Source organism: Lipophrys pholis (assembly GCF_963383615.2).
Source record: "Lipophrys pholis genome assembly, chromosome: 14".
NCBI lineage: Eukaryota > Metazoa > Chordata > Actinopteri > Blenniiformes > Blenniidae > Lipophrys > Lipophrys pholis.
In genome coordinates, this window is record NC_137633.1 from 10,150,239 (window position 1) to 10,176,427 (window position 26,189).

The following is a 26,189-nucleotide window of genomic DNA, read 5'->3' on the forward strand; positions in this document are numbered from 1 at the left end:
TGTACACATTAAGTGATCATATCCTAGCGTGGATATTTGAATTGAGACCATTTTTTCAGTTGCGTGAGAGGTCTTGGCGTTATTGGGGTCACCTTGCAGCAGCTCACAGCAGTGTAGCGTCAGCAGAAACCTGCTCTTTGACGTAACAAGATGCTGCAGAGGTACAAGCTGCATAAAAAGGGAAAGAAAAAAAAACAAAAAACACCAAGGCCGCAGCTTGAGAGGACCTCATTTGGTTTCCGGTCATCATTCAGTCATTTGCTGGTCCATTAGAGCTTCTTCTCAGCTGATTATGTGGTTAAATGGAGGTTAGATAACCTTGTATTCACATGAAAAAAGGGCAGAATTCTTGGAAAAGCGTCCCACTTCCAAGTCCTCATTACTGCAAACCAGGATTTGGAAAGTTGCATTAAGCTGCTGTTTTTTTTTTTCACTAAATAAAAAAGTTTTACTCGGTATCAAGGATTAAAAAGTTTCAATGTCCTCTGTTAAATTTTATTTATTCATAAAATTCCAGAACCAAATGCATACCAACTCTATACTTATATAAAAAAAAGAAATGCGAATAATGCACCAAAGCCGTGCTTCATTTCCACCCGGGGAATCAGAAACCCACAGATTACTGCAGGATGTACTCTGCATTTTATGGATTAATATCATATTTCAGTGTGTATGGTGCATTACATTATTTATGTGCTTAGCATCTATTCGTGTATGAACAAAGCTGAAATAGACAAAGGCATTAGAGAATGAATAGATTTATTATACATTATGTTAACATTTACAGAGTGCTTTTTGTATACATTGTACACAGTATTACAAGCAGATCGGCCTGGAGGGGAGATATGAGTGTGTATCAGTCGGCATAACAGGTCATATGACATGATGTGTTAGTGAAGTGGCTGCTTATGTAAGTGACAGGTTGTAATTTCATCCTCCTGGCTCTGGGACGGAGGGTCAGGGATAAGTAACATCCGGACAAAATCAGGCTGGAGGGACAGAAAGCTGCAGGAAAAATGCCAAGTTTTGGAATTAGGGAGGCAAATAGTTTTGGAGGAGGAGTCAAACAGCTGTGAGAATAACAGGGCAGGACTTGTGCAAATGTGAGTCTATGAGAATAGATATCGAGTTTGGTTTTTGCTTAAAATACGATAACTTTCAACAAGTATTTAAAACTTTATGCCAGGGATGTCAAACCTTTTAGAGGCCACACACTCCCCTATTTTATCTCAGGGTGGACGAACAAAATATAAGTAATGTAATACATTTGAAAATCTCCATTTTGTTGGTTTTTTTTTTTACCCGGCAGAACACAGGATTAGTACAGCAGTGAACATGCACGTTTTTTTCTTTTTTTCCTGCAATGGATTTGTTGCTAATGTAACTTTGTCAACAAAGTGCTCTCACTACAATCTGCATTTTAATGTTGTTGTTTTTCTGCTAATCTTACTTAATCAGTGGACATACACTGTGTATGGGACAGCAGTTCCTTTAATTGAAAAATGGCAGTATGTCGAATTCCTTTTTCACATGTAAGATCACTCTTTGTGCTTCCACCCAGACCCGAGAAACAAAATGGATTGATGGATAGCAATGTCATCCCACAGGCCAGATTGGATGCCTGATTTTGGCCATATGGGTGTCATCCAATCTCCTCCTAGACTGTATCAGATTTCTTCACAACATTGCAGCATGTGAGCACAGGAAGGAATCACATTCAAGTGAAAGAACCTGGTCTGGTACTTTACTTGTAAGTTATCAAACTTCACAGTAGCACAGCTTTTGAATTACTCAAGATTAACGGATCTTTGAGTTAAGTCGCCACAATCTGACAGTATTAAATTTTAATCCAAGTGGTTGTTTTTTAAGGGTGGCGTTCAGCCACTTTCATTTATCCAACTGTGTGCAGAAGGTTGCAGCAAGGAATGTGTTCTGAGAATTATCATGCTCAAATTCACTGTATAATTCAAACCATATGCACCTTTATTGAGCATATAGGACTCCTACCAGCTACTGAAAGATATTACAGGGAAAGCAAAAACGTAATGAGACATGTTCAATGTGTATCTCACCAATGTATTTACTAATATTAAATAATCCGTTAAGCTTAAAATCCATTTGTCTCACAATTTCTACGCATAACCAACAAGACATTTCAGAGGCAGTGATAAGCAAACACACTCCTCACCAGTCCAACTGCACACTTTCGTCTCATGTGCTGATGTTTAGTGAGGAAGAATCCTTTGACATCAACATTTTTAAAGTCCCTTCTTTTTTAAAAAAATGTCTCTTAAAACTAATCAGGCAGCAAATGAAACAGAAATGTGGTAACATGACATGAAATCAGACGATGCTATCCTTACTGATATAGTCCTTTATAATGCAAACAGCTGTAAAAACAGATAATATATATTGTTCAACCTTTTTTTCCCATCAGTTTTAGGCAAATATGTACATTTTGTGTAGTAGTATCTGTGAAATGTGTCATACAAGTATTTCTGGTGTTACGCGGTGGCGACGCCTCTTTTCAATTCCTTTTCTCCTCTGAATCCTTGGAGCTACTCCTGTGCGTACAAGTGACAATGTGTGTGTGCTTATCAGGAGTCAACACGTGGCCGTACACCAAGTACACATGTTTGCTGAACAAATTACTGCAGTGGGGTGTTATTGCTAACAAGCCCTCTTTAAGTGCCAGTTCCTGGAAGGACTGAGGGAGCTTTTTTTGGTCCTGACACACCGTCGTTATTCCGGGTTCTCCGGGGACTGATGCCCGGAGCCAGAAGAAACTGGATCCTCCGCTGCCGGTGCAGCCAAGAGAGCTTTGCCCGCAATCAAAATGGCCGAGCTAGAGTTTCAGGTCTCTCTCCGGGCTGCCCAGACGCCTGGCGTTTCAGTGGAGACAGACTGGCTGGCACATCCCCGGGCAGGCTGCAGCAGACACTGGGCAGGTTTCAACCTCATGTGTAAAGTCTCAGCAAACTGTGATTTCCACTGACACCAAAAGAGCCCGGACAACTTCTCAAAAAGATTTCTTCTGGGATTAAAGTGCCTATCAGGGATGTGGCCTGCAGGTAAACTTCGCCTTTATATACAAATCCCCGATCAGTGAAGACAACTTTAACATCTGCTCCACTATTATGTGATTTATTGTTTAATATACAAAAGGGCAGATTCTTAGCAAACAGCAGATGTCTTATTGTAAGTTTCAATACTGATTCAAGGTTTAGGCAACAAGTGAAAAGTTTTAGGTCATATGTTTTTTTTTTCTTTATTCCTAAAATGAATAAATGTTTTAAAAAAATATTTTAAACCTCATTTACATCTTCAGGTATCCCTTGGTCTGTACATCCTGTTGCAGAAAAGCTCTCAGTTTGCTTGAGACAGATACATGAAAATGACTCCATCTTCTGACGCAGATCAATCCCAGTTTAGGGATTCACAGTTTTGGGTTTTTTTCCATTACGCTCGAGAATGCCATCTTTAATCTTGCAGCTTGAGTACATAGTTGACAGGAAAGGTTCCACTCCTGGATGGTTCCCCCTCGATGTGACCAACCTGTCAGGAAGAGGAACAATGCAGTGATTTAAATGCATATTTGGACTTCAGTTTTTAATCACTTACTTATTGCCATGAGCATGTTTGAACATTATATATTGGAATGGAATTTAAATGAAACAAAAAAAAGCTTAATGGCAAACATGTGATGCACAGGGGCAGCATCTTATATGAAATTATCAATTTACAGGAGCCCAGTGTCTGTGTGCACTGCTCCTGAAATTCATTTCTACTAATTATTTACGCCTCTGCAAATTGAGTCCATCCATCTTCCATACTGTGTGGGGTGAAAGTTCTAACCACTACACACCCTATATATATATAGAGTCATTAATGAATCATTCCAGTTACATGTGAGAATTGCTGCTCAAACATGGCCAAGTAGGACAGGTATAAATAAATCAATAAGCTGTAGTTACACTTACCCACCAGTGGGTGTCATTAGTGGCCGTAACCACAATCATTTCATCTTTAAAGAAGGCCAGCTGCTCTGAACTGACTGCCCGGCAGTCCACTAAAGCTTTGACACGCTTCTGATGAGGCCTGACGCCCGAAACCTGCGGGAAACACACGAGTTGCTTTTCAGTGAACACATTCAAACAGATAATAAAAATCTCTTAAATCAGAAGTAAGGCTGTCAACGTAAAACACCGTCTTAAAAAAAAAGAGAGATGTTCAATAGGTTCTACCATGGCGTTCCTGCGGGGTCGAGGTGCGCTGGTCACGGCCGGTGATGGTGCAGGAACAGGAGCCGAAGGCTGACTCGGGATGAGACTCGTACCGTTCGCCACCAAGCTACAGTACAGCTCCTCCTGGCTGCCCACGAAGCTTGGAGATACAGTAGCGCACTTTGCCTGGCTGCCTCCTCCATTGCTGGTGCGACGGTACGACGTGGTCTTCTCTGAACTAGAACACAACAGATCTTTGTCACGTAAAGGTCATTGGTAATTTTTGTTTTTGAAATAACCATATCATTTCTACATTTCGCCTCACCTTACAGGTCCTATATGATTCTGCGAGGAAGTCCCTGTAATGCAGCTTTGAGACCCAGAACTAGACCCAGGCTGGCCGTCACCGTTCTGCCTCTGTGTCTTGAGCCGACCCCCCTGTCCATGGGGGGACTTGGGTGCCCTCATACTTTGCCCTAGGCCCTCTGTATTGGCTGAAGGAGTGCTGTGTCTCGCTTGTGTCCTTGGACTGGATGAGTGTGGTGCTGGGTTAGAGCAGCGCCGCGGAAGTGGATTCACTTCCTGTGCTGTGACTGAAATCTGAGGGTCTGAGCGACCTATAGAGGTCAAAAACAGGAAAAAAATGAAAAAATATTATGAAATGTTTTTTTTCCGTATACACTGCAGACAAGCTCTGTGCAGTCACTCACCTCTTTGGATGGATTTAGCAGGAAGTGGTGGTGGTGGCATTGACGCTCCACAGGGGGCACTATTGGCGGGTGGATTATTATACAGGAAGTCTAGATTCTCATAAGTCCCACAAGGCCTGCTACTTGTATTAGCATTGGCGCCATTGTTCCCATTCCAGCAGGCGAAGGCCGAGCCTCCGTTTGATGCCAGCGGTGACCGGTTTTTGGGTAATGGGCTCACCTAGAAGGAGGAGGTCATAAAAATGTCAGATTCTAAAGCTTCCGTTAGAGGTGTGTGTGTGTGTGTGTGCGTGCGTGCGTGCGTGCGTGCGTGCGTGCGTGCGTGCGTGCGTGCGTGCGTGTGTTGTTTACCCTGTCGTCCAGGTCGTCCTCACTGTCGTACAGCTCCTGAGACTGCGTCTCCCACACAAACTCCACATGGATTTGAGAATTAAACTTCCCACTTTGAGCCAACTCCAACTGAAACAGACATGAGCACAAACACTCTGAATACTCATACACATAAACATGTTTTTATTATTGTTGCTCATGACAGCCTGACTTTGTGTCCTGTGATTTCACTTTTCCCCTCTTGTCAGCTGCTTTGATTGTGTTGCTTTTTTTTTTCCTTATGAGGCTTAAATGTTTTTATTTTTTTATGGATATGTAAGCCATTACTGTTACGGCCATTTCACACTGCATCTCGTCGTTGACAATAATATGACAGTAATATGTTTTGTCCAATATATATATATATATATATATATATATATATATATATACATGTATAAAATATGAACTAGAAAATTTGTTTATTATTTTGTTGTGATCAATAAAAAAAGAAAACAACCAGTATTTTTAGCATCCGTTAGAGACGTTAGTTAGGTTGTCCCCGGTTTAAGTCCAAGCTCTGTCTGTACAGAGTTTGCATGCTCTCCCTTTGCATGTGTGTGTTTTCTTCAGGTACTCTGATTTCTATCCTCACTCTGAAAACATGCATTTGAGATTAACTAGTGACCCTAAACTACCTACAGGTGTGAGTCAGTGTGTGTGAAGGAATGGAAATCTGCTGAGGTTGTACCCATCACCCTCCAGAGTCACAACAGCTCGGATGAAGTGCTATTAGAAGAAAAACCGTTGGATGAAATATTTCCGTTTGTATGTAATAAATCTAAAATATATGGACATTTTGCTGTTTGAACTTAATTAACGTAAATCTTAGCTTTTCCCCATTGTCGTATAATTTCTTGAAAAGCCCCTGCAGATGACTGAAGTTGTGACAAATTGGAAAATTGTCTGGTCAAACCATGTTTTTTTCTTTTTGTGACTTGAGCGCACATTTTGAAACTCTGAAAATGAAAGTTCAAAGAGCTTGACTGCATTTAAAACAGGATATTACTCAATACTGGTCTGATTCAGCAGGGCAGCTGGCCGGTAAGAAAATAAGAGCAGGGTTAGGGTTAGGGTTTATAAATGATGCACTCAGGGACCTGATGAGGATTGAATTCAGGTCTCGGGAGCGAGTCCTCAGCTGAGCTTTGTGCATAGGGAGTTGTTTCAAGGTAGTGTTTCCAGCTGAGGAAGCTGCATTGTTTTGTTTCTGGAGTTGGCTTCTCTGATGTTTATTTTGATGTTGCAACCTGATTCCTGAATTGATCTAAACAGTGTGTGTGTGTGTTTCTCTGAGTGTCTGAATTAAAACTTCAAGAGTTGAGAAGAAAATTACGCCTCACCAGTTCCACACATTGTGTGTGCTGCAGCCTCTTGGCACTGTCTAGAGCCGTCTCTCCTCCGGAGTTCACTACAAGAGAATGAGGGGTGGGAGAATGTAATTTTGCATTTATTGCACTGGGTAAAAGTAAAGCACAATGGAGTGAAACGCACCTGTGTGTAGTGCTGCTTTCGCTTTGAGCAGCAATTTGAGTGACTCAGGCTTGTGGTGCAGGACGCTGTAGTGAAGCGCCGTGTTCCCTTCTGCAGTTTTCTTCTCCAGACAGTTGCTGCACAATGAACAAAATGTACAGACAGATGGTGTTAAACAGTGGAGAAGTAAGGCCAAGACCAAAACCGTATGTAGCACTGAAGCTCCTGAGTCAGCACTGAACCTTTTCCATGCATAGCAGGTATAAATATAGAAGTTTTTCTTTTTTTTTTGTGTGTCCGACCTGTTTTGACAGAGGAAATCCACCAGAGCCAAAGAGCTTCTTTCCTCCAGACGCACAGCAAGATGGAGCGCTGTTTCTTTAATCGCCTTAAAAAGGAAGAAAAAATGGCACAATGATGAGCCTTAAGTAGGAACTCCATCGGCACAAAAAGTTAAATTACCAGTTTATATGTGAAAGAAAAAAATGATCAAAGGCGACCTGGAATTTAAAGATTATTAATTGATCTGGGATATGAAGGTTAGATTGTGTTAACAACTCTTTTGTGTGTTTGTGTCAAACAGGAAAAAAAAAAAACTCTTGTAAGGCTTTATGTGTGTATGTGTAGTGCATGTGAAGAAAGCCAGCCTAATTCAATGAGTCGGTCTCATTTGCCCTCATGGGACACGAGTTCTGGCCTAAAAGCTGAAATAATAAATGAAACCCAACCAAGACAAACAAACAAGCTCATAGACACATGGACCGTGTAGCCGTGCTGCACGCACGCACGCACACACACACACACACACACACACACACACACACACACACACACACACACACACACACCCACACACACACGATTAGAGACACGAAGACGAGGCGTTGGAAGAGACAGCAGAGGAGGGGAAAAGTAGATGAGAGGATGAGGAAAGAAAATAGAAGGGCAGGATTAGATTAAAGGCCAAAAGAGAGATGGGAGGGCTCCCGACTTCCCACCCACATGTACCACATGCACGCACACACACACACTAACTAATCATACTTTAAATACGGTTAATTATCCACACACCTCCTGCAGTTAACATTTTGGGGATTTGACTCCAATCCTAACAATTGTAGTGAGTTTTAAAGTGAAGGGAAGCAGTTTTTTTTCTCTCTAACAATTCTGTGTGCAGCTTTTAACAAACTGGGTGGGCGTCCTCACCAGGATGTAGCTGTCATTCGGACTAAATGCACAACATCTGTGGGATGTTAAGTTTAAATCTGTCACAGGATAGCGCAGACTTTATTACAGGCGTCTCCACCCTAACGGGACAGTTTTCGGGGAGAAAAAAAAAAGCTGGTGTGGAAATCCATTAGTGGCTGGAAGTTATTCTTTACCTGTCCTTCGGGGAGTGTGAGTGGTTTGGAGAGGTCAACGCCCTCAGCAAAGAGCTGCAGGAGAGACGTGAGGTCGCGGCTCCTGACGGCGTCATACAGCCGGCCAGGGTTCGATTCCTCTCTCCGTAGGACGTAGCGGCGGTCGGCGTACTTTGCCACGATGTACTCCTTCCTGGCATTCCTGGTCGTTAAAGAGACATGAGTCGATCGGAAGGATATGCCGTTTATTCAGAGAGCGTTGAAAGAAAGCGGGAACGTACATGTCACTGTGTGGCAGCGGTTTAATGGAGTCACTTGGAAGGCCTGCCTCCATGACATCATTGAACCTGGTGTTGCCAATACTGACCGCCAACTGGAGGGACACGAAACAAAGCCACAGAGACATCATGAAGACATTACATAATAGATGCAATTAGGAAACCCTGACAAAAGAAAATCCACTGGAACACTTGTTCTTTTTTTGTATTATGCATTTCTGTGTCATTCGTACCAGAAGTTCAGAGGTACTCAGTAAGTCCAGAGTGAGAGACTGGATCCTGGAGTAGTGAACGCCCAGCTCTCTGTGGATGCCAGAGCACTCGATACAGGTCAGGATGCCCAGGTTGGTTGACAGCCATGTTGGATCTGAGATTCATGAAGCAAAAAATAAAGTAACTGGAAGAGTTAAAAAAAAAAAAAAAAAAAAATTGCACAATCACAGCATAAAGACCTATTCATGACAGCAAATCCAGAAGTTTACTGTTGTTGAACGCTATTGCATTTTTATTGCAATTTTAACTCTACTACTTAAATCCTGTCAACCACAGCGTTTTTATACAAGCTGACGTTGGCAAAGGCCCGTCGCTTGTTTTCACACGCTCATAGAAAGGCCATGGGAGCTTTCAATGCCGCATCGCACATCTCTTGTGTTGCTACTTTCACCAATCCCAGTAAATTCAACTAAAACTAAACTAATCATGCTTTATTAATCCCATTGAAAGGATACTTTTTTTCGGTGGGCAGCCACATAACAACACTCCAAAGAGCTGGTTGGGATCATGCTCAGGAACCATAAAATATTACTTATATTGAAAACAAATTTAAAATTTGATGATTCATTAGCTTTTTGGCACTTTGCAAAGATATGTTACGGAATGGATTTGTATACCGGCAGGTACATTTTAGTCCCCAAGGCCATATGTTGAAAAAACCTGCACGAATGCATTTGAGCAAATCGTTTCCATTAGTGATGATCATAATGAATGACTGACCCGGCGCTCCACAGTCTGCACAGGCCTCATTGCCGGGCATGTGTCGCAGCTCAGCGATAATGGATCGGGACAGTTCCTGGAGCCCGCTGTCCTGCAGGTGAAGCTGATCTCCTCCCAACGCGGTGTTCAGGGCTTCCTCTTTACTATTCTGCAGCACCGACATCCAACTGAAGTGCAAACACAGATACAGACAGAGAGCAGCGTTATCCAATTTCCACATTTCGCAGCAGCTCACTCAGGATGACGCCACAGAGAATTTGTAACTCCACGGGCCTCTTTCTGCCTCAAAGGGATCAAACACACTAAAACATATGTCATACATGTGTTTTTGCTCACTTGTCTGGTGCGTCGTCACTTTCACTTTCTCGGCTTTACTGCCACCTAGACTCATACTGGAGCTCACAGCTTTTATTCCTCCAGCTTGGGTGTTTTTTGCGATACAAACAAATTCCATTCCTTTTATTTCCCCTTTGTCCGTAAACTCGCACAGCACATCACATCAAAAGAGTCTGCCCGAAGGCCCACACACCAGGGAAGGGCAGGGGACAGAAAACCCTACATGCATCGCCATCCAAAACCACATCAGAAAACAAAAGTTCCCTTGCTTGCTGTCTGTGGGGAGAAAGAAAAGTCCCACCCAGAACCAGCTGGACAGGGGGCTTAGAAAGGACAGCCTTTTATTTCTACATCTTTGAGTTTCTCTCTCTCTTTATTTTTTTTTGGACGCTTTCGCTGGAAATACACCACCACAACTCAGCTAAAACACATCTTTCTTGACTTTCTGTGAGCTGACTCAGCTCTTTTCGAGGTGAAGATTGCAAAGCTTTTTTTCTTCTTGAGCGACCTCAGGCACATGACATGTAGCAACTTGCTTACGGAGAGAAAACACACCGCGTGAGGAAGTGAGCAGCGCGAACATGAAGCCAAGAGGAGCTCACATACTTACATCAGACATTCCTGCTCGTCTTCGGCCTGAAAATGATATGTCCGGTTATCTGTGGAGGAAGATAAACAGTTGTTAAATGTGGTTGGCAGATACTGTGGAGAGATAACAGTTGATCCTGTGATGGAAATGAAGTGAAAGGGGTGAACGTCGAATTTAAATGACGGAAAATGTCATGAATCGCATAGCGTAGAGGACACGGTCACCCAAGAGTTTATATGAATCATTATGAATGTCTGGTCAAAAGCCTTTTGGATCCTAACTTCTAATAATGTGAGATCCAAAGAGGAAAGCTTTCACACAGCTGCACTGCAGATGACTTCATCTTTCATGGCGATTTGTTGAGGAGAATATTGAAGGGTCAAAAGTTAAGAGTGGACGTACGAGTGACGAGGTCAAAGGTCCGCCTGTCGTCTGGGTTCGGGCGCACCTGGCAGGTCAGCAGGTTCAGCTTGGCCGGAGGTCGATTGATCTGAAGAGAAGCAGAAGCGACGTCAGGGCTCATAGGAGAGTTTGGACTAAATCGAGACGAGCACTTTGATTTTAAACTTTGCTGAACGCCTGGTGCCACTTTAGCCGACTTGGCATTGCACTGGTCCTCACCGTGCTGTGGGAAATCGTCAGGCAGCCAAATTTCACTCCACATTTCCTCTTCTGCCAAACCTTTCGGATGCTGCGAGACAGAATGGCAACAAAGAAGAAAATCGCAATTCAACATAAGACATTGTAGATATATTGTTTAAAAAAACACATTGCCAATTTGATACAGTGCATTAGGGAAAACCGTGTCAACGTCTCTGGTTTGAGTAGTGATTATATAAACACTGTGCTGGCCCAGTTTATTCCTATTCCTTCAGTTTTCATCATCTTGTTTGAATCAGGTGAAATGGCAGAGTTCTGTTTTGCATCAGTGGCCTGAGGAAAAGCTTACTCCCCTCCGGTCTCCCATTCGCCCTACTGAACCACTTCCCCTCCTCTTATCAAGGCAGTAATCTCTGTGTGTGTATATATGACGCAAAAGTTGGATCAGCTCAGTTCACCACTCTGCCAGTAAGCTTCACAGGAGGGGCCTCAGCTTGAGTCTCAATAATGAAGACCAGCTGGGGTAGACCAAGTTTGAGTCGGCCCTTTTCCGCTCCAAGCGTTTGCTTAGTCTTTACCCAACCTGATCATTTTGTAAGTGGTGTTGATCACAAAAAAGAAAAAGAAAAACCACTTGCATTGTCTCAAGCCAAGCTGGTCATTTTGGGTGTAATGCTGGACTTCCCACATGCTTTTGTAGGATATTGTGTTAAAGGATACTGTTATCCAAATGCAATATAAAGCACAATTCCTCTTGCACTACTTAAATGCTTCTAGTGGGAAATATCTGCTTTTCACGTAGTCTGCAGCAGTCCCTACGGTTACGGTTTTAACTTCAATTACTTTTTCATTACACTCACAAGTTTAAAAATGTGTGTAAAATAAAATGATCCGTTTTCCCATGCTCTCATTTGTTTTGATGATTTCCACATTTACGGTTTGACACTGAAGCCTATTTCATAATTTCAACTTTTCTCTAATGTACTCACATAAATTCTCTTCTCAAAATTTGCATTTAAATAAAAGTTTCTCCATAAACTTGATTGTTTTTTTTGTTTTTTTATCATGCTCTCTCCCTAAAAGAAAAGGCATCTCCATAACTCCTGACTTTTGTCTATTGGCATGGCCCCTGGGAGAGACCCCACACTTTGTTAACCAATAGGTAAACTGAAGCACAATGTAATGCAGAATGTTCATCTTGTTGTTTACAACAACACCATGGCAAATGTTCTCGTATATTTATGTTCAGTAAATGTACAACATAAATAAAATATTTCAAATTAAAAAAAAAGAGTTACAATAACATCAATATCCCACAATAACTGATGCTTTTACATACCCATCACTCTTCTTAAGCAGGAAACCAGATTTCTCCGTCCCATACTTTTTATTTCCTTGTGGTTGATGAATGCTGTACCCGTTGCCGGAATTCTTCCTGTTGAGGTACTCCTGGAACATAAACAGGGATTTAAGACTTTGTTTGAAAGTTTTCGAACCAATTCTCCAGGTCATGACTATCTAACGTACCACAACATAACTGAGGTAAGACAAAGGAATCTGATATACTAGATAAATCCAGGTCATCCTACCACTTTTAAAGGAAACAGTTATGTTTTTGCACTAGTTGGCCCTCATTAGGCGATAAGATAAGATGTGCAGAGCGTGACATGTCATACATTACCTCTTTACACTCCACTTGCAGCAGTAATTTGAGAGAATCCCTCAACTGAGTGAGTTGTTTGACCTCTTCATCCTGTTCCACACGGACCTACAACCCACAAAATAAACACAATCACAATCTGTAATAACGGCAATAAAATCCATTCAATTCAGTATCTAAAGTTGCTAAAGTTGAGTAGCTTCAGCATCAGAGCCATACTGCATCAGATTTACCAAATAAGGCTCAAAGTCAAGCCATTTGTGGAATTTTGGTTGGAAATTATACAAAAGGTACTGCATATTCCACTGAAAGTCATTGAAACGAAGGAATAATGTTGAAACAATTCAAAAATGTATATATATATATATATATATATATATATATATATATATATATATATATATATATATATATATATATATTGTTCTATTGTGTTTTTACTGGTCTGGCCCATATGGGCTTACACATGTGGCCTTTGAACAAAAATGAGTTTGACTGCAATTGTACAGCTAGTAAAGGGAAAAATACTTTTTCAGCTTTCTGTTCTTCATTAGCTCATACACACAGTTTCTTCATTTGTTGTGGGTGTGGAGTAACAATACATCAGCGCTTTGTGTAAAGGTCTAAATAATGTACAACAGAGCTCAGCGCAGGGGTGTGTCGTGTTGGGAGATTGTTCCCTTGTTCTGTTGAGGAGCAGCGCGAATGCTTTTGAGTGCAACATCAGCCAGTTTCACTGCTATATTTCTGCATTTTCTCCTGTTAATCATAACACTGATATTCAATCTGAATTTCCTTCTTGAGGTTGAGGTCTGGCATGTCTGAGCGGGCCAGAGTTCTGCCGTATGAGGAACCAGAAAAACCTCTTAACGTTTCTAGCGTCTGAGTTGATACTGTGGCTTCCAGCGCACCGCTCTGAGAAGAGAATAAAGCCAGGTCTGTGCTGAATGGAAACCAGTCGAGGTGGTTGGAGAAAACGCTGCGCACCAGAGGAAAAAAAAAAAGGAAAAAAAAGAAAAAAGAAAATGAGGGATACTTTCAGTTTCATCTCTAGAAATCAGGGAGAAGAATTTCTGGGAAGAGCCTCCAATAACAGTGTCTGCCTGTGGGTTCAGCTGAAGGGGGGGCACTGAGGGGGAAAGTAGCTGTGGCTTTGGCTCTTGTGATGGAGTAACTAAGAACGTCATTGCAAACACTCTTTAAAAATCACAGCCGACCTGGATATTGTGTCAACTATGATGATCAACGTAGAACTGAATGCATGTCGTGAAGATAAGTCAGTTTACCGTGTGAATAGATGAAGCCAGTTTCTCGATAAAGGGGCCAAGGTTCTCCGCAGCTTTCAGCCCATCTTGAAAGAAACTGACACCAGAAAAATTTTTTTTAATTTAAATGCTGAGTCACGACAATTCCTTCATTCAAAATTCCCAGCATGCAGCAAACAAAACATCACATGCTGAAGCTGTATAAGCAGCACTGCTCCCACATGAAAACCCTCTGTGTGATTAGAATGAGTAAATGGTTAACGAGAGTAATAACAGCTTGTAAAAGGAAGTGAAAACCAAAGAGTCTTCGCTGTTATGCAAAATCGCTCGCCGAAACCTTGACGGAGATCAAATCCATATGTTTTCGGGAGCAGGAACAATTGTGCACTTTATGTTTCTTATTCCTATTCCACATCTGGCACACAAGTGATTATACTAAAGGAAACAAAAAAAAAAAAGTCCTTCTGGCTGAGACTGACCTGAGCTGGGCCTGGAAATATTTGATGAGGCTCTGGAGAAGATCAGGACCCTGACGCACTTTCAGTTCCTGGACCTTCAGGAGATACTGGAAGCATAAACACAGATAGTTAAAAACGGCTCCAAAAAAGCAGCTGTTTAAGTAGGCCTGACGGGTCCACAAAAAATTAACCTTGGATAACAATGAGCCAAGAAGCTCCTGTTCTCAATGCTTTCAGGTCCCCTTTTTATCCGATAACTGTGTGACTAACTGCTTTCTAGTACATTCAAAGTGGTTTTGGATGTCATGTACATTATTTCACTTTGTGAATAATGTCCGTCTTGTCTTAGGTCATCTCTAAAAGGCCGGAAAACAGCTTTGGGAGGCCGACTCTGTGTGGAAGGAATGACTGCATTGTCTTTGCCCCATAAAATCCCCGTCTTGAAGCAGTTCAGTGAACTCTTTTTGTTCCTTGTATATCCTTGTGAGTTTCCGTGTGGTTTACTGAGCATTTGTATGTAAGTCAGGGGGAGAGAAAAGCAGAGAGAACGTAGAGTTTGGGGTGGTTTGCAACAAGTGGAAACTCCATTTTCCCCTGCCTCTCCTCTTTGTCTCAACAGCTGGTCTCGGTCAGGATTAAATGTGTTTTTTTTCTCAGGGACTTTTTTTTTCAGCTACATGTGCACCAGCATATACTGCACCACCTGTATTTCTCAACAGTTTTCCACAGTTTCCCTGCCATTTGTCATTCCGTCTGCTTTTCAACGTTGCAGTTTCCACTGTATGAGACCCTGATGTACTAAACCTCAAGAGGACACAAACAATTTGACTCACTTAACGTTCTGACTTTTTTGTTCTTTTTTAACTGCGGGAATGAATAGAGACGTAGAAAACGACCCGATGCAGAGCATCCAGTCAACTGTAGATGGGAACCGTGAGGCTGACCACTGGGGTGAAATGACTGGATTCCACATCAACTACGCCAAAGGTGGCCGGTTGATATTTTGACTGGAAGTGATCCCCCACCTCACACATCTGCAGCTGGAAGATCCTCCTCTCTCGCTCCATGTCCTCGCCTCCGTCTGATCCTTCTGTCCTGATCAAACCCAGCTGCCGGGTCTTATCCTTCCTCTCCTTCTCGAGCTTCCCTCTGATTGAGGAAGGAAAGAAAGATATGGTTATACATTGAAATGTCTAAATCTGTCTCTTCAATAATAATGAACTGTTTTTCCCCCCTTGCATACAGTGAGAGTTAGCGATTCTTAAAAAGCCGAGTGAGGACGTTGGATAAAAGGCAGTGAGGGAGTGGTATAAGCTCCTCATAGCATCATAAAACACTTTGAAACGCTGACAGAAAGAGATCAAATGATAGCTGTAAAGTGCGAGTGCCTTAGTTAGAGCCTGGCGATGTAATGGAGAATGATCACGGGGGGGGTTAGCTTCTATCATATTAACTTATGCTGCTACACCAACTTCTCTGACCCAGTAAAAGATGAGGAAAGAAAAAAGGAAAACAACAACTGTAAATGTGTGATTCGCTCCTCTTTAAGGAATCACATCTGTCTCATGCCTCCAGCTCTCCCCGCCCCCCGCCCAAGGAAATCTCTTCAGGTCTAAAGGGGAGGACCTTTGCAACAACATCACACAAGGCAGCCACATAGATTTACAGTAAGAGCACGGGCGATTACATTTTAACGTCGTAATCCTTCCAGCTCTTCTCCATATGTTTCTTGAGTTCCTGTTGAAGAGGAGAGAAGGGAAAACAGTGTCATTCATACCCCAATAAGTTGTTAATGGTACACAAATGAGAGTTTTGATTTTGAAGTGCTTCAGTTTGCAAAGATGATCGGGTTGATTCGAGCCAGACAGTTTATTCACACACAGACATGATTACTCAGATCACGATAGCTCGTCTGATATCTGGCTCAACAGGATTTTAGTGACACTCCGTCTTCCTTCACAGTTGCAATGGAGCGATGTTCAGCTGTCGAATCAGCTGTTAAAAAGAAAGGGGCAGTCGCAGGAGCTTACCGAAGCATTAGCCTGCTATTACTCACTAGTCTGATGGCAAATCTTAAAGCCAAACACGGGGCAAGACAAGATAAGTTCAGTTCTGGTTCAGAGCCAAGTCTTACTCATCCGTCTGCATAAATAGCTTAATAATAGCTGACGTTATAGTCGGCCACACGACCGATGAGCTTCCACAAGAAAGAAATGTCCACAAAATGGATTTTACATGGTATTAGTTTTGGTGATTATCTGAGATGGGAGGAGTACTGGAACTACTGCTACATGGTGATCCCAGTTTACTATGGGCAAAGCCAGGGTACATCCTGGACCAACAGCAGCAATGTAAAGTCTGAAATTAGCCTCAAATAGTATTTGGATTGTGGGAGGAAACTGGAGTACACAGAGAAAATCCACAGACACACTCAGGAAGATAGAATAGACATTTAATCCTAATGAAGCAACATTGCTAAATACTACACAACTGGGCATCCACTTAGATTGTACTCAATTACGAGTAAATGTGTTGTTGTTCAAAAATACTCACATAAAAGTACAAAAAACACTCAAATATGCAGTAATTTTTAACTGCATTGTTATTACCAGATATTTCACAATATCTATACAAAACTATTAGAATTAGTTACCTTTTAATTGTTAAGATTTTTATTGGATTCAATACAACTAAAATTAAAGAAATAACTGCCCTCGAAGCAAACTGCTCAAACAAACATATAGAAAAATAGACTATTGTGAACTAATTTGGATAGAAAACAGGATTTTGAATCCATCAAATGATCGGTCATATTGGCTCTTAACATGCAAATCTGAAGGTTTTGATTAAGAATTCAAAGTGTGGATTCTTTAGAAACTTCCAATTCTCAATTCGTCTTCTAGACTGATTTATCAAACTTTTGGTCAATCCCAGCTGACGACGGGTGAAGACAGGATACAGCCTGGACAAGTCACCAGTTAATCCAGGGACAACACGGACACATCCAGGCAATTCAAAGTCCAGGGGAAAGGCTCCCAAGTAGATTACACAGTGAGGAATGAACTGATGTATGATTCAAATTGCCAAAAAAAGTACAGGCGCTGCAAAAATACTTCCTGGTTACAGTAATATATTCTGAGTTTGTTAACTAGTACAACCTGCAAAGCAGTGAAATAGATGACCGAGTCAACTCAACTCCACTGTGCCGAGTTACATAAGCGGGCAATATTTTAGAGAGGATGGCATATCTGTATGTGAACACAGGTCACCATTTCCTTTTAATCAGCAGCAGTTTAAGTAGTAGTAAGTATATCAACTCACTAATCTGCTGTCCCGCAGTTCGGTCTTCAGAACGTTCTCCAGAGGAAATGCCATGATGTTGTTGAGGTTTTGCACCTGAAACACATACGAGAAGTTAGCGGAGAAAGTTCAAATATCCAGGATCCCGTCACAGACGGTTGAGCAAATACAAACACACACACACACACACACACACACACACACACACACACACACACACAGCTCTACACTCTCTTACTGTACGTCCTCATGGACCTGTGTTTCTGGGAATGAGAGTGGATAACTCAAAAACATGGTGATGCAGGCATTTTGAAGAGGTGAGTCATCAAAAGAAAAAAAGAAGAAAAAAAAAAAAAAACTGGACAGCAACCTGCACCATTACAGTGTTTGGACCCACTTGTGAGCGTGACGCACTGATGTTAATGAAGTATGTCTGCAGAAAACAGAGCCGGTTTAGATTCATTTGAGGGTTGGATTGCTTTGAGATCAAATCCAGTTGTGGATTTGGGGTGACTCATAACACCCAGCGTAACCCTGATAGGTTGCACTTTGTAGTAAAACACAGGCTTTAACGTGATAGTGGGTCGATTTAGCGTGTAGTGGAGCTACATCCAGCATTCATTATTTCCATGTGTTTCTGGCTGTGGACCGTGAAGATTTTGCAGTTTGTTTTTAAATGGCACTGCAACCTTTCCCTGGATTTCATGTGAATTACAACCACACTGCACCCTGCTCTTGACATAAATAATGTCAAACCACTTCCGTGAGCGGACTGCAGAGCAGACCTTGAAATATTGACACAGCAGCCAGGAGCCTGGCAGGATTGTTTTGGTTGGCATCCAAACGCTGAGTTATCTAAGAGTAATACGTGCAGTCCTGACACTGAATCACTGAATTACCAGTAAAATTCCTTAAATCAACCTCCAGGTTATTCTCTCCGACCCAATTCTTCTTCACATCTGTAAGGCCTCGTCTCCCCTGTGAGGCCCTGATTGACACACGAGAAAGTGTGTGCGCGCGTGTGTGTGTGTGTGTGTGTATAGTCACTTTCACGAGGTCTGGGATGAATTATCATCGCCATAGAAACTATCAGTGGGAGGGTTTCTGACAGCAGCAGCCGAAAGGCACCAGCATGCAGTTGCTGAAAACCCCTCTCCTCAATGTGTCCATGTTCAAATGAAAACACACACACACACACACACACATCGATTCGGGACAGGCATGGGACTTTTCCACTTGCTGCTTTTTCCATCAACATTTCCTCGTTTATTTAAATTGTCTTGATTTGATTCTTAAAAAGGTTTTAGATTATGAATCTTTCCCTCTGTTCTGTGCACATGGTTTGAAAACGCTTGTGAAAACAGCATCTTCACACAGGCACAGACGCTTCTCTCACCAGATTTTTGAAGAGTGCAGTGACTTCTCTGGTGAAAACGGCCAGGTTGAGGAAGCCTGTGGAGACTTCATTGTTGTCCTGGGTCAAGTGGCTGTTCCCCAGGTTCTCCAGCACCTCAATATACTGCTCCTTATTGTCTACATGTGCTGCAAAACAAACACACACACACAGTTTTGAGCCACACAGTGACAAGTGACTCAGACTTGAGTTGCATGGATAGAAAATCAGAAGAAGTGCTGACCGACTGGATCTACTGCCTTGGTATTATTTTAACAAGACAGACATGTGGGACAAATTAGTCCTGCTTTACACCCAACCCCAAGCAGGAGGCAGGCAAACACACTGAGACCCATGTTTCAATCACTTGTAAGTCTGTTTCTCAAAGGTCATAACCTCAGAGGGCTCTCTGTCTGGAGAATTTATATGGAAAACGAGTTGAAGGAAAAGAAAGCAGCCAACACTTGGGTTTGATGAGTTTTTAAGACCACAACTGTCTCAAAACAAGGATGACAGCGGGACACAGTAATGGAAATCAACATTAGTAAGAAACACTGAATTAGTATGATACATAACTGAGTAATTTACCACACTGGCATGACAAGAAGAATGGATACGTTCATTTCTTCTGTTTTAGTTTCCACTTTGGGAGAAATGTACAATCCTAGGAAGTCTGACTAGCTCAATTAAAATCACAAATGGAGTATTTTGCATGACAGAAAAATCGAGAGTTAAGCAACAATTTCAGGCACACTGCAGATGAAGAAGACAAAATCCAGCAATGGAGGAAACAGTGATCAAATATATTATAACAAACAACGCACATGGAAATATAAAACCAACACCTGAGTCACCGAGATGTTTGGAGGATGATTTTAGAGCTGACTTATAACTGGCAGATACCAGGAGTGCGTCTCCTCTGTTTGACTTCTCTGGCAGAACACACACACACGCACACACTCACTAGTCACCACATCTGGGCAGAAAACTGGTACTTATTGCTTCTGGGAACAGACCATGAACGATATCTTGGGGAGTTTGTGCCTGCGTCAAAGTTACAGGCCGTCAGACCAATGCGAGGGAGGAGTGGGTGTACTTTGTCTTTGTGGTGAGTCAAACTGCCGATCCACAATTAACATCGGGTCTGATTAAAGGGTTCAACAGCATAAAAAGTGAAAGCGCGGGGGGAGGGCTCACGTCGACACATTACTGGAACCAGCACATATGATTCTACTTAAGTGTGTGTATGTGTGTGGTGTGTGTGCGTGTGTGTGGTGTGTGTGGGGGGGTTTGATCGAGAGAAAAAGAATAAAAAGAGAATAATGATGGAGCAGTCGCTGCAGATGCTATAGCATTGTTGCCCAATTCTGGGCAGTCGACTCGCTGACTCATTACTTACTAAAATCTCTGAGTCCTGAAATGGGAAGCAGGTTTGTAAGAGATTTCATAAAAACAACATCAAGATACGTTTAAGCAGTTCCTCCGCTTCTCCCGCACATTTATGAGGTTGAACACTCACATTTTATGCATGTTAAACATCTGATCAGTCCATGGTGACATATGGTGATGTAGACCTACATGACACACACACACACGCTGACTCCGAAAATGACGATTATGGTTTTGGCCCAGGAACGCCGTTGTTGCCGAAACCACACATACCATTTACCTTACCAGGGACCCGCATGCATACGCCGCAAAACTATCTCGTCAAAACACAATCACCCGTCGTCCCACGCACCCTGGTCTCATAACAACGGGCCTCACTCATAAACACCGCTGCCCACACGGGCTTCTTCAGGTCGTCTGCACCGGGCCATTGCATCGAGTTACATCGAGGCTCCTCGATGCAGTGAACCGCTCATTCTGCCATAACAGAGGATGACCTTTATTTAAAAACAAAGCTGGCATAAAGGACAGGAATCCATTTTAACAAATTTAATGATGCTTCCACTATTGGAGATACTAGTTCTTAAGAAGATGTATTAATAAAATTGAATAACATCTCTGCACGCTCATCACAAAGAATGTTGAATTCATGCCAGCTTACAGATTCCATTCACTTAATCCCCCAAACTCAGTTAGGTGGTAATTTAAAGGAACCAAAGGTGATAACCAAACTATTTTGTTATGCAATAAGTATGAAAAGGCCTGAAGCTTAAAAAAAACAAAAAACACCACAAGAGGAATTGGAAGGGTACAGTTATTTTCCCCCCAAGGCTTGTAAAGTTTCGTGTAAATGAGGGTGTTGTTTGTGACAAATGAACACTTACAGAGTCCAGATGCGTGAATAGCTTTAATCATTTTCTTCATCTTCTGCAGAGTTGTGAGGTCCACGTCAAGAGACTACAATGAAAGAGAGACAAAAACAAGTGTATGACATTAAAAGAGCCGTTTAAATAAATTAAGATTTTTACTGAAACATTTCAAATGACTCCATTCAAAGGTTTATGTCAATGCTGCCGATGGTGAGGGGGAGACAGAGGATCTTCCAGCAGTCCACAACATTAAGGAGAAGAGATGTGACAGTTATAATAATACATCTGACTGGTTGCACATGTTGCTGTCAACGAACACTGTCTTTCCGTATTACTTCTTCTAACAAAGATGAATTAGGAGTTTTCAAAGTAATGGTATGGCCGACAAAGAGTCCTGATCTAAACACAGTCTGTGTGTGAAAACAGAAGAATTAAAGTCAGCCTACATCCACTGAAGATCTGTGCAAGTTGTGTTCTTGTAAAAAAGTTTAATAAATGTGTAACAGGTCTAAGGGATGCAAATCTTTATATAAAGACTTTTCATAGCATAGGCTTTAGGCAGACTTCCAATAAATGTTTTATATGCTGTACGATCCAAACTCCTACTACTTAAGTAGCTATTAATGCTATGAAGAGGAGACCAATTTTATCATCATCTTGCAGTAAAAGTAGTTTATCATTTAAATAAACAAGAAGGGGGCTCATCCAGTGATCCAACCACCCGCAAACTGGATCCATTGAAATCAATTTTTTTATTTTTTTTTTTCTTGCCCTTGTCCTGTTCGGCAGCATTGAAATCAATTTTGAAATAAGTGTCACTGTAATGCGACAAGAATACGAGTTGAGTCAGTGTCTGTCTAATTTTCTCACGGTCGGTGAGTCAGCCCAACAGGTGAGTTGGCAGTCTGTGAGTTCATTTCACCTCTCACTTTTCACGTTGCAACTCTGTCTCACACCATGACGGGTTGAGTTTTTTTTTTTTTTTTACTGCAATAGACCTATGACGCAGGATGTAGACGTGATGCCGACCATCTAATGGCTTCACAATCGGTCTCCTCCAGACCAACATGGTGGCAAAACACCTCCTGTTTATCCTCCACACACAGGCCCCTTGTTTCAGTGAACTGCACTGGTGGCACTCCACCTACATGCCACCAGGAATAACTTTAATGAGCCAGAAATCGAGATTTAACAGAGAGTCCGTCTTGTTACGTAGTGCTGTTTACACACCGCAGTGCTTCCTCCTGGTCAGGTCCACTCCCTAAGTGTTGGTTCATTAATTAAACGGCGGCGTGGGTGTTGTGTAAAATGACGTTAGGTTCAGCCAATGGGAAAGTAATTGTAGCGGAGCCAATGGAGAGACGAGTTGGTAATGGAAGCAGACGTGGGATCAACAATGGAAACAAGCTGGTGCAGGTCAATGAAACACACTGTGCTTTCTGAATTTGGTGGAAAAAAGAAAAAAAAGCAGCGCATAAGGACACACAGACAGACAGGCAGCTTCTCAATTAGTTCAGGCAACAAACACTGAGAAAAGTGAGTTACATAGCGGGGGAGAAACACTGAATAAAAGCGTCCTTCTGTGGAGAAATGGCAGTGTCTATCTGTGCCCAAATGAAGGGTTATGTTTACCTTCTGCCAGGGCGTGTGTGTGACCGTGGGCAGTAGAATCTAACATTTCGTGACTAGCTGATTTATGATCTGTATTTACCGCAATCATTTGGCTCAATGATGGCATCATACAGTGCTCCTTTTTAAAACCGTACAAGAAGAGTTTAGATTTGTTCTCCAAAAAACACTGCTGGTCTGAATCACTGAGCCTAAGAAAAAAAATAAAAATAAGAAACCCTCCTTGTGATGGTCGATCTTCTCTTATCGTTGCATATAATCAAAAGTAATTGGTAACAAGCAGCCGAGTGTGTGTGGGGGTAAATAGTGTCTCTGTGTCGCGGCCTGCTGCTGTAAACCACACACATACCCACACATTACACCAAGTCATTAATCAAGCCAGGGCTTACTGAGCAGACTAAACATAATCACCATATCTATCTATGTATAAAGAGATGGTTGCGTTTACATCTGTTTGTCTGTGAGCACATGTGTAGGATTCCAGCATGACCCTCCCTATACAACTATTCCTGCTATGCATTTTCCACCGTGTCGTCCTCATAAATAAGGACATAAGTCCAAGATAAATGTGACACACAGCTGTCTAAAACGGTTGTCTTCAAAAAAAAGATGGATTTTTTAGACCTCATCTATCTGTAGTTATTTTTATGCCAGAATAAATGACCGCCTTTCATCTTTCACCGATGAGGGTATCCTCACAAGAATAACCTGTTTTTTTTTGTTTTTTTTTAACTGCTGTCAAATAGTCATAACACCAGAAATATTTATTCAACTTGGTGTACCATATTCCAGAAAATTCTTAACATTTGTCTGTATGTACCATCAAATTCATGATGATTCAAAGTGATGGGACTTTAACCAGAAACAGAAATCCATCTGTTTTGCAGCTGAACACAAATCCATATCGTTTTGTCGCAAAGAAGAAAAGGGGGGGGGGGGGGGGGGGGGGGGGGGTGGGTTTCTGTGCACACTTTGATTATTTGTTTAGTGGCAGAGTTCATGGCAGTCTCCATGTGTTGCCTCCTATGCCCGAGGAGCTTTGAGGAAAAAGATTTCAAACACAAACGCATGCATACAAACATCAAACAAACTTTGAGCCAAAATATCAGTTGAAACAGGAAAAAAAAAAAAAGTGTCTTTCACTGACATGCCTGCAAACACCGATAAACATATGTGCATGCTTACAATCACTGGCACAGTATCCCATTGTAGCATGGTTGATGTGCCACATGTGTTTTATAGAACTGCTGTCTTCATAAAAACAGGATGCCGCAATCTAAATCTTTGTTTCCAGTTACAACATCTTGCCGAAAAAAAAGAAGACCTAAACAACCCCGTTCATCTCTTTATCTCTCATTGGTGGTTCACTCAGCTCTCCAGCAACTGGATTTCCTTGAGGATGTCCAGACTAAGATCAGAACTGAAGCACACAAAGTTAAACCAATCCAAAGTTTCACTGTTAAACAGTCATTACCATCCATCCATCTTCTACCCTACTTTATTTAGGTCAGTGTTTCAGGACACTTCAATCTGCGGGAGGAAACCAGAGTACCTTGAGAAAATCCATACATGAAGAGGTAGAAGATGCAAACCCCCCCCCCCCCCCCCCCCCCCCCCCCCCCCTCTCAAAAACTGGACAGACACCAGGGAAGCCCTCAAACACTCATGACATCAGGGGTGATTTTCTGCAACTCAATGTTTACAGCGACTACAGAGATGCCATCTCACTTTGACTCTCACGGAAGTGAAGACAAGGCCAAGTAAACACTCCTATTGCTACATTATCTCATGTTTTATTTACTTTCATTTGCAGAACTGAGGCCAACCAACTCTGAATGTCTCTCTTGGCTGTAGAAACAAAGCACTGTATCTTCACTTAATAAACAAAAAAACAACAAGACATAAATTAGACCAGAAGCTGAGCAGAGTAATGATCTTAATGACATCATACCATAGAAACACTTTCCTGGACATGACTGAAGCTGCAGTGGATTTATTTACACCTTTCAGAATGAAAAGGGCAAAGTCCTCCAGGTCACCACACACAGCTGCGCTCACCTGGGAACACCGCTGAATCTCTCTCATAAAAATACTTGCTTTATATCTTTAGTGATGTAAAATACGAGTTAGAATAAAGAGTTAAGTGAATATGAAGCCAGTCTTCTCTCAGAGTGGTATGCTGTCTGGACAGGTAAACAGCAGGCTGCTCCTCTCACCTCCTCCACGGCTGACACTGTGTTCCGACAGTCGCTCATTTTGGACTGAAAGCTTGAAGTCCCCGGCGAGGACAGATCCTCATTCGTCAGGACAACAAAGTCCGAAATGCTTATTCGCTCCGGCATGTTTGGAGCAAAACCGACAGTCACTGAGGTGGAGAAAAGTGCGCCCAAGTTCCGCATGTATTTCCCATTTGAAGAAAAACGCAGCGGCTTTCTGGTCCTTTTGCCGTGGAATCGGGCAACCGGTTGGGTTTATTCCTCTGAGTGCGGCTTCTGTGAAATGTTTACTCAACTGTCCACGGGGGAGAAAAAAATAGGAAAAAGTAAAAGCCAGACCTCAGTCCTGTTAGCCGGGTTTAGACTCCACTCAGCGAATGAGAGCGCGTGGAGGCGCACCAGCGCGCTATTGTGCGCACCGAGAGGGAGGGCGCATACGTCTTCATCACGTGGGAATGTTTGCGCTTTCTGGCACACTGAAGACAGAGGAAAGTGTGTATATGTGAGTCTCTCTCTCTCTCTCTCTCTCTCTCTCTCTCTCTCTCTCTCTCTCTCTCTCTCTCTCTCTCTCTCTCTCTCTCTGCCCTTTCATCAATACTTCTCATTTCTATGCAAAACTTCAGTGAGCCTCGAGTGTTGGTCGCCATGGATCTGCAGAAAGCCTCATTCACAGAGGAAACTTAGGAGGAATTTCAATGGGCGAGCTGGTGGTGCTGAGAAAGAGGATTTAACATATTCCAACAACTTGTCAGCCGTTAAAAATATGTTTAACGATTTATTACAATGTTCGTTGAAGACCAGTACAATTATGTGACAGTGAGAAATAGAAGCTGAAAATGAGAAAAAAAACCTAAAAACTAAAAATGAGACAGTTTTATGCAATGCCCTTTTATGAGCAGAGTTGAAAGGTCACATGCAGCCCTTCTCTGCTTTCTTTGCAGCCTGACAATGTACAAAGCCCAAAGAAACCCAATAAATACTGCAAAACAATGTGTACAATGTGCAAACACATGCATTTAAGTTCAATAAGTGAGATTAACAGATTGCTCAATAATCTATTGCAATTCAGCATTTTTGT

At 42.1% G+C, this 26,189-nt stretch overlaps 1 protein-coding gene across 1 annotated transcript; it reads right to left on the reverse strand.

Moving 5' to 3' along the window:
• Nucleotides 1-1,208: 1,208 nt before the first annotated feature.
• Nucleotides 1,209-25,586, reverse strand: asap3 (ArfGAP with SH3 domain, ankyrin repeat and PH domain 3). Its single transcript, XM_080479912.1, has 26 exons — nucleotides 25,112-25,586; nucleotides 21,282-21,354; nucleotides 19,012-19,157; nucleotides 17,637-17,711; nucleotides 16,003-16,052; nucleotides 15,341-15,464; nucleotides 14,337-14,422; nucleotides 13,879-13,954; nucleotides 12,614-12,700; nucleotides 12,272-12,381; nucleotides 10,954-11,023; nucleotides 10,735-10,822; nucleotides 10,354-10,402; nucleotides 9,408-9,574; nucleotides 8,648-8,781; nucleotides 8,418-8,509; nucleotides 8,158-8,338; nucleotides 7,078-7,163; nucleotides 6,797-6,912; nucleotides 6,646-6,713; nucleotides 5,285-5,392; nucleotides 4,934-5,153; nucleotides 4,549-4,840; nucleotides 4,245-4,461; nucleotides 3,981-4,112; nucleotides 1,209-3,555 (listed from the first exon to the last, which is right to left on the reverse strand). The coding sequence occupies exons 1-26, from the start codon at nucleotides 25,292-25,294 to the stop codon at nucleotides 3,481-3,483; spliced, it is 3,105 nt and encodes a 1,034-aa protein (XP_080336038.1). The 5' UTR covers nucleotides 25,295-25,586; the 3' UTR covers nucleotides 1,209-3,480.
• Between the last annotated feature and the right edge of the window lie 603 nt (nucleotides 25,587-26,189).